The following is a 9,490-nucleotide window of genomic DNA, read 5'->3' on the forward strand; positions in this document are numbered from 1 at the left end:
CCTTGCAAGGTTCTATCTACCTGAAAGCGCTAGAAACACTACTTAAAGGAGCTAAGATACAGATTCCATAGATACTCTCTATGGGACTGAAGGCGATTCCCTCCACATTGAGTGGCAAGTGGATGAAATAAATTATCAGACTGAGAGATGGAAACATAACATTAAGATTCACATTTTAAAGTGTTCATTCATTTCTAATGCTGGAGACTTCAGACATCCACACCTGGGAGGAGTGGATCCAGGCAAACCAGCAGTAAGAGAGGGTTTCTTTGAAGACTATGACCTACGAGACCTGACAAAGGTCACACGGGAAGTGAGTAACAGAACAAAAACTGCAGCTCAAACACTCCTACCCCCAGTTTAATCTCCACACTCCAATCACTCCACGTTAAAGCATATCCTTTCATCCTGCTCTCAAAACACAGTTATTACAAAAAACCTATTTAAAGGTTAAATTTTAACATGCAGACACCAAAATACTGCTAGAAATTAAACCAATCTACGTGAACAGATCCCCACACCCCAGAACAGCCCTTGACAAACCAAGCTGAGTGGGTGCAGGGCACCAGGGCTGGGGGGTTGGGGGTAATTCTCAAGATTGTCCAAAGCTACCAGAGTAGGGAATGTGTGAACATGTCTACCTTATTCTTCCCTGCAACGCACAGCAAACCTCACCTACAATACTAGAGAGCAGACTCATATTAAGAAATACTGTGTACTAGCACTTCAAACATGCCTGGCCATTTTAAAATAGAAAAACTCCATGGTTTTGACCACAGATACTCCTAGAACCCTTTCCTATTCTCACAGTTTCCAGTTCATCACTTCTTAGCAGTAAGCTATAGACTACAGTCTCTCTGTAAACCACATGGTTTGGAGACCTAAAGGACTACAAAATAAAGCTATTTTGACTACAGAAAAAAAAAAAAAATCTGCAGCAGTTGCAAATGTCCACCCAGATTCTACCAATATTAGATAAATGCTAAAATCACTTGCTGACTGACAAAACTGAAGCAAATGCAACAATGTAAATTACTTAGGTAAGGTCTGAAGGATTGTATTCAATGTAACATGTATCTTGTTGCCTGACAAATTTCTGTTTCCATCTGTCATTCTAACGCTGGTGAGATCTTTAGATAGCTCTTCAACAGGCAAAACCAAAGGAAATTCGACCTGAACAAGGTAGCTAAGGGGCTGGAACATCAGACCGGTTATCCCCGAATGGCACTGGTTACACGCACGCCGCGTCAACGATCCGTTTATTGGAAGCTCCCCAAAAGCGGCGACAGCATTTTCAGGGTCCTCGCCATCACCTGTGACCGCGTTCCCAAGCGTATACCATGCAGGATGCCAGCTCGTGTGCATGGGGCCATAGAACTTTAATTACAAATACCCTCACTGCTTCCTACGTACAGAGGAAAACGAGTCTTAAGCTACGCAAAACCCAGGGGAATAAATCGAAAAGCACCGAGTGGAGCCGCCAGGCTGAGGCGCTCCGAGGACGTGCCCCGGGCGGGCGGCGGTGCAGGGGGCGCGGGGGGCCGGGGCAGCTTCCCAGCGTGTTTTCCAATGCTCGCAGCCTGCCGGCACCCCGGACAGACCCCTCCGGAGAGGGGACACACATCGTGCCGGGCTGCGGCTCCCGAGAGCTCAGTGCCTGCCCGCGGCCGCCTCCCCGCTGCCCGCCGCAGCCCCCGCCCGCCCATTCCCGCACGCAGCACCGCGGCCTCGCCGCCCCCGCCGGCTCCTCCGAGTCCCTCCAGGCCCGTGAGGAGCCCCCCGGGCTCTGTGGCCAGCCCCCCCGGCGCTTCCCCGGCTCCACAGCCCACCCCCGGATTCCCCCCAGCTCCGTCTCCGGCAGCGCTGCATCCCGCGCACGGCGGCCTCCAAACTTGACCCGCAGCACGTTCCCCCGGGACTCCACACCCCCCATGCCCGCCGCCATCGGTCCCTTACCGATCAACTCTTTGGGGACGTCGGAGCTCTCCTCGGCCATGGCGGCGGCGCTGCCCGGCGCCCGGGGGTGCCCGGCGGCGGGGCTGCTTCAGCGGCGCGCCGTGCCTGCGCCGGGCGAGGCGGGCATGCACCCAGCGGGCGGGGGAGGAGGAGGAGGAGGAGGAGGGCCGGCCGTGCGCCTCGCCTCGCTGCGGAGCGCGGCGTGTGTGTGTGAGTGTGTGTGTGTGCGCGGCTGAGAGCGCGGGCTGAGGGAGGAAGGGAGGGAAGGGGCTTCTCCTGCCCCGCGGAGCCCGCTCCCCCCGCGCTACATGCCGGCCCCGGCTGCCGGCGCGGCCAGGAGGGGCATTTCCAGGGAGGGAGGGATGGCCCGCAGGCGGCCGTCAGGCGCGGCGCTCCGGGCTCACGGCGGCCCCCGCAGCGGCGGCTCCCCCGTTCCCGCCTGCGCTCCGCCCGGCTCCCCCGCCCGGCACCGGCGGGAGGTGGCGGCTGCCCCCGCCCCGGGAGGGCTGGAGCCCGCGCCCCGGCCCGGCCCCTGAACCGCGCGGGAGCCGCCGGGAGCCGCCCGCGCCCACCGAGACCCGGCCACAGAGCGGGAAGCGCTGGCGGCAGCGGCCGGGAGCATCGCCTTTAGGAAGCCATCGCGGCGAGGGAGGAGGAGGAGGGCAGCGGGCTCGGCGATTTAGCGCGGCGACGCCGGCCCCTCCTTCGGCCGCTGCCGCGATCGGCGATGCGGCGGGGGCCATCTGCCGGTGGCCGCGGATACACCGGCCTGCCCGGCCCCGCCGCCGAGGGACCACCTGCGGCCGCGGCAGCAGCGCCGGTAACCCCAGCGCACCGCGCCTTCCTCAGCCTGTGCCCCGCGGGAGTTCTCCGCTGGGTTCATTAAAGCGAAAGGGGTGGCTGTCATCGTCAGGTCTGTCCTGGCCGCCTGGGAAAGGGATTGCCCAATTCCTTTCCAGAAAAGCTGGATCACTTGGAGGCTAACCTTTGGTCTAGAATTCATCTGCGCTCCCTCGCTCCGTCACCTTATCTCCATGGGGACGGCGGCTGCCTCGGCACCTGTTGTGAGATAACGCCATGGCTAGAGAAGGCTCAGCAAACTACTGGTGCAGGGAGCCTCGCTGTTGCTGAGCCTGTGCTACGTTGAAGGGAACCAAAGGTGTCTCCTTTCTCAGGACCAAATTAAAATCCACAAGTTGCAGCATTTTTGCTTGTTGCACTTCACCATTGAGGATTTTTGTCATGCGTTAACAGCCACATTATAGAAACACAGCACGTGAGCTGCCTAATTGCACTCATAAATACAAGCACAGAAAGATGCTTATTGGATGAGAGCAAAGGAAGAGGATCAGCAGCCCTGGAAATTCGTTGACTTGCTTCTGGCAGTGATGCCTGGTTTCAGTGAAAGGACCATTTTCACTGCAGCAGGACTGTGATTGGTCGCCCTCCATCCTAAAGGGGTGGATTACTGCATAAACCTCATATTTCAAGCACTCTACAAGTGTGTGGTGGATCTGTGAGATCAAAGTCACTTATGGCTAATGAAGAAATCTGAAATGTATTCAGTGAGAGCAACAGTGTGAATCCAACAAGAGTTATTTGCTGTACCACACTGCTGCACTCCTGTTTGTCATGGACTACTGTATACCATGGTCTTCAGAAGAAACATGACCACTTTGAAATTGGTGTCACTTGTCAAATAAATGTATCATGTTTTCTCTTGGCACCAACCAGATCTCTAAATTATGTCAGAGATTATTTTACCAACACAGATACTGTTACTACTGAGATGGATACAATTTGCAGTCTTTACAGTTTGCTGTTTACACGTAAAGAATAAACACATCCTGAAAGAAAATAAAGAGAAAGGGAATATGTTAGTAAAATAATTAAGTTGTGTGGTTTTAATATACAGCAATGCAAATCAGTCTTATCTGGATAAGAATATATATCTTTCAATAAAATGCACTGTATTCTTTTTTCTGCTCTCTTACTGTAGCTGCATCCTTTTATGATGGACACAGAATACCTGCTGACCTCTTCCTTCCTTTTCTGCCAATTTTTCCTCGTGGCTCAGCAGAAAACTGCATTTCTTGCTCACTGGATACATATAGGCTTACTTCCACCAATGAACCCGGGCTTAGGTTCTTTGTTTTGGCAGCAAAAGTTAGGTTATCAAGTCTGCAAAACAAAAGCCATATAATTTATAATTTCATATGGTTATTTATGTATTGAGTCTAATTCCCTGTCTTCACCTAAAACTTCTAGAAAGATAACTTGTATTCCATTACATTACATCCATTATTCACCTGCTCTACAAGAAATACATGTTTTTGTATCTATGACCTCTTAACATGACAGTTTCTTATGCTACTGCACCACTATCTTGTTTCTGACACAGTATTTGAAGTGTGGACCTTCCCTCTTTGGCTGCTGCTGGACGTCCACAGGCCTCTCAGCATGCATCTGCTGCAAAAATGATGAGCTCCTTCCATGCCTGCCTGCCTGCCTGCCTCCCTGTAGCATTCTGCTGGAATACTGCTAACACTCCTCCACCCCAGTTTCCTACCACGAGCTGATACATATGATGAGCCCAGGTTGTGTAAAGAAAAACAGAAAAGAAGAATGAATGATGGCAGCAGGCAGGGCTTTTATTGTTTTGGTTTGTGTTTTTTAATTAGCAGCACTACATGTTAATGGAGTAGCACTGCCAAGGCTACTGTATAATTCCTGCTTTGGTGCTTAGGAGACTGGACCTGGTTCAAGGTAGGAAAGGTACAAACTAAACTCAGGTGGATTAGTGCTTCCAAGACTAGGTTCAATCAGCAAAATGCATAATTTCCCATTCCTTGTTCCCTAGTCAGGAGGCAGAACATGATTGCCCAGGCAGACTGCTGATTCTGCTCCTCCTACTACAGTAATGCTGAGGTGTTGACACTGTCACAGTGTCAGTCTGGCCTGTCAAAACAAGGGTGTTTCTAATCCCAAGGGCCCATGTCTCAGTGCAGAGAGGACTGGAATACCATCCCAGAGATCCCAAACAATTAACTCCCAGAGTCTTCAGAAGCTCTGCTCTGCAGTTTACAGGCAAAGCCTCAGCATGAGAGTTTGGTGGCTTTGTAAGGCACGATTTTCATCCTTTCCTGTTGACCCCCACTCCCCACTGGTCAGTTCAGTAGGGATGCAGGTGTCACTGGCATCTTTCCCACTGGCAAGGACGCTTGAAGAAGTTCAGTCCCCTACAGCATGTCATCCATATCCACTAGGGGCTGTTTATCACTTTCTATGCTGTGACAGTGTGAGAAATTGTTTTACTGTCTTGTAACCTGAATTTGTGAAGGGGGGCAGAAAGGGGGTTTTTGTCATTTCAGTAACTGAATCTTAATTGTCTTTTATCCTTCCTTCCCTGCCAATAGAGGCACAATGGCACAGTGGAGGAGAACAGAGGTGCTCAATTTAAACTGCAAGAACAGAAGCAGATGCAGATGGGATTCCTGTCTGATCTCAGCGGCATTCATAACTCTCAGATGCCCTTCATGCCCTGGCTGCTCCCAAGCAGTCCTGCTAAGTTTGCAGGGCCTTGTAACCTCACTTTAGGGGCACTGATGCAAACTATCACAACATAGGTGCCCTAGTTAGGATCACACTCCACTAGAGTCATAGAATCATCAGGGTAGGAAGAGATCTTTAAGATTATCAAGTCCACCTGACAACCTGGCACTACCACTGAAACCCCCAAACCACAAAACCGCATCCCATAGCACCAGATCCAGAGGCCTCTTAAACACCTCCAGGAATGGTGACTCCACTACTGTCTCTGGCCAGCCTATTCTAAAGTCTGACCATCTTAACAATTAAAATGTTGTTCTAATATCTAATCTGAATCTCCCCTGTCTCACCTTAAGACCACTTCCTTTAGTACTGTAGAGACAGTAGAAGAGACTGTCCTGCCTCAACATAATCTCCTTTAAGTGCAGCAGGCACATGGAGATGGAAAGAGGATACATGGTCTTCTGCCAGAGCAGATGATCTTTGAAGTAATTTTAAAAGTCTTTCAAAAGATAACTGATTTGTCTGCCAAAAGAATGCGATGTGTGTCGTTTTTTTAGAGATACTTTTTCTCTAAAGGCTGCTCAAGTTGTTGTAGCTCCTGGCATGACAGAAATGCTGACGAGAGTGGTGGGCTGGATCATGTGTGGGCTAGATGGCTGCAGGGGATCTTGCAGCACCCAGAGCTTGTATTTAACTGACAGTAACAGAGCAGGGAGAGAAGAACTAAGAGCTTCAAAAGACATTGATCAGCGAGACTGACACAGGAAGGGCTGTGGAGGGGAAATGTCTTCAAAGCTGCATCCTTTATGCATCAGATTAACCACTAATTGCATGAAGTAACTTTTGATGGACTTCTGACTCCACCTCTTGCAGGTCTATATTATCATGGCACCTCACAAGCTGTACTGACATACAGTATAACATATTCCTGTTTCCCTGCCTGTCCACTGCCCTTGTCCTCCTTCTCAGCCTAAATCCTGTCATCTCCTGCAGATAAGGCAGGTGTCAATATGAGTTGTTGCCAAGCCGTGTACACTGTCATAAGGCAGGGTATTTATAGTTTCAAGTGTTGCATGTCCTCCCTGGCACCTTCTCTGGCCCTGGTATAACAGCTTCAGCACTGAAGAATTTTTTTTTTTTTTTTTTTTTTTTTTTTTTTGTGAGAAGCAATAGAATTATGGTATCAGCATCAGGAGATGATCAATTCAATGATGCTGCTGAAGCCAGTGAAAAGATTTCAGGTGCCAACAGCAGGTGTCCAACTGACATTCAAGTTACACCCTGGACTCATCCTGCTGCATCAAGGTGGGAGAAACCAGGTGATCCCATCTGATTTGCAAAGTTGCCTTACATTCTGGAGTAAAAGCTTGGAACATCCCGTAAAAGACAGAACATCTCATAAAAAACAGTTGTAGGTATAAATGACCCAGGTTTGCCAGTTGCATTTCTAACAAATTCAAAGAGGTGAACTCTTTCCCATCTATGCCTGTGCAATCCCATAGATTCTGTTCCTTGCCCTGGTTGGAGGCAGACAGAACAGGGCCATAGTGTCTCATGTACCACAGTACTAGCCAGCCAGGCATTTCCAAGATCAGTGTTATCTAAGGAAGTGTTTCTTTTCAACTGCTGCAATTATTACAGGCATTTTGAAGACCAAAAGGCAGCTAATCTGCCACTCTATGGAAGTATATGAAGCACAATTAAGACACATGCTTCCAATTATTTCTGAGCCCAGTTGTTCATGAAATCTACACATCCATGCCAGCTTTATTTCCACTCAGCCTAAAATTAATTTATAGCACTTCCAGTTTTGGGATCTCCCTAGTTGTTTGTTTGTTAAAATTTTTACCCAATATATATCTTTCTGTTCATTATTTATGTGTGGTGATAAAATTAAATGTGGTATTTAGGCCTCTCACATTGATCACATATGTTTGGAAACCTGTCGATATTCCAAGTCTTAAGGATCTTTTGACATGAAATTTTAGTTAGGAAAAGAGCAGAAAACAAGTAGCTAGTTAATTGCACGATGATAAATATGTCTTATCTTGCTGGATGATTGGATGCCTTCTTTGCATTTCACCACTTGAGACAAAATTCCTAGGGACAAATGTGTGTCAGTCCTGGTTTGGTAAAGGAAATGACAAACTTTGTAAGTAGTCTCCTGTTGTTATCTGTGGCTGAGTCTTTTCGAGCCCTCTCCTCTGTATGCTGCTATTATTATTTCAGTGCCTTGCACTCAAAAGTATTTTGTCTTGATTTTAAATAGGGTGAACATATATGCAGCAGCAAATATGTGTGTTTTGATAAGGCCAACTTTGATGGCAGTGTTAAGAAGAGAATTAGAAGAGCAGTTGATGCCTCATGAAAATCTTAAAATGAAAAAATTTATTAGGAAAAATTCTGGTTAGTCCACTGTGTTTGGAGGGGAAAAGGGTTAAAACCAGGCTCACTGGAGATAAATCTGGGAGGAGCATGTCAGTGTTTGTGGGACAGAGCACTAGTGAGGTCCTTGTCTGCTATCTCAGTGGAGAGAGAGGACAGAGATCCATGCAAGGGTCATTGATATGTTAGAAACCACAAAAGTCCTGAAAATGGTCAGGTAGGAAAAAGGGCTTCTCCCTCCATGAAGGTGGCAGGACCAATAACCCAGCTGAGGTACATCTACACCAGTGCATGCAGCACAGGCAATGAACTGGAGGAACTGGAAGCCACAGTGCAACAAAAAAACTATGACAAGTTTTCACCACAGAAACATGGTGCACAATGGAAGTGCTGCAATGGATGGCTACAAACTCTTCAGAAGGAATAGGCAAGGAAGGAGAGGTGGTGGGGTTTGTTAGTGAGTGTTTTGATTGTCTGGAGCTCAGTGATGGTGATCCTAGGGTTGAGTGTTTATGGGTTAGAATCGGGGGAAGGTCAACTAGGCAGATATCCTGGTGGGAGCTTGTTATAGACCATGCAACCAGGATGAAAAGACAGATTAAATATTCAGTGAGCAGCTGAGAGAAGTCTCACAATCACTATCCATTGTACTCGTGGCAGATTTCAACTTACCAGATGTCTGTTGGAAATACAGCAAAGAGAAAATAGTCTAGGAGGGTTCTGGAGTGTGTGGAAGGAACAGGTGGCAAGGGAGGCAACTAGGGAATGTACCTACTGGGCAGGTTGTTTTTAAGGAGAGGAGGAATTGGTGGGTAATATGATAGCTGAAGCTTGTCTTGGGCAAGGGGAGGTTTAGATGGAATATTAGGTAAAATTCCTTCACTGAAAGGGTTGTCAAGCATTAGAACAAACTGCCCAAGGATGTGATGGAGTCACCCTCCCTGGAAATGTTTAAAAGATATGTAGTTGTGGCATTTAGGGACACGATTTAGTGGTGGACTGGGCAGAGCTGCATTAACAGGTGGACTTGATGATCTTGGGGGTCTTTTCCAACCTAAGTGATTCTATGATTCTATTATTATTTTTTCATCTATTTCCAGATTCCTCTTGCTTCAAACATTTTTAGCAGACATATTTGTGTTAAACTAGGATCATTGTTGCTAAAGAGCTCATTCGCTTCTGCTACTTAGCTCTCTCTCATGAAAGCATAATCCTTTGCATATCCCATCACACACAGACACTTAGAATTTGTATAACTTGAGATGATGAACTAGGGACAAAAGCAGATGATTCCTAAACAAACTGTCTATCCTGGCATCTTGTTTTTCTCTGTTCTGTACAAGGCATTACTAACAACATGTGGAACACACTGAGCAAGATACTGAATGCAAACTTAACATTTTAAAGCTTTTAAAACAGGTATGTGTGCATTGCAGCTACTTGGGTCATCTATCACTAGGGCAAGCTCCACCATCTTTAGGGTATGTGAAATCTCATCTCTCCTCTACTGGAGACTTAGATCATGCCAGATGTCTTAGCAAGCCTCTTTTTCTTATCACTGACTCCAGCTTAATCAATCAACACTGCCTGACTGGTT

General features: G+C 47.8%; 1 protein-coding gene across 2 annotated transcripts in view; it reads right to left on the bottom strand.

The window, feature by feature from the left end:
* CARMIL1 (capping protein regulator and myosin 1 linker 1) overlaps positions 1-2,164 on the bottom strand; it is a 186,513-nt gene extending 184,349 nt beyond the window's left edge. For both annotated transcript variants that reach the window (XM_079301418.1, XM_079301417.1), the window contains exon 1: positions 1,957-2,164. In XM_079301418.1, the coding sequence (XP_079157544.1) occupies positions 1,957-1,996 (40 nt within the window). In that variant the 5' untranslated portion in view covers positions 1,997-2,164. The remainder of the gene's footprint in view (positions 1-1,956) is intronic.
* Between the last annotated feature and the right edge of the window lie 7,326 nt (positions 2,165-9,490).

Source organism: Erithacus rubecula (assembly GCF_903797595.1).
Source record: "Erithacus rubecula genome assembly, chromosome: 3".
Lineage (NCBI taxonomy): Eukaryota > Metazoa > Chordata > Aves > Passeriformes > Muscicapidae > Erithacus > Erithacus rubecula.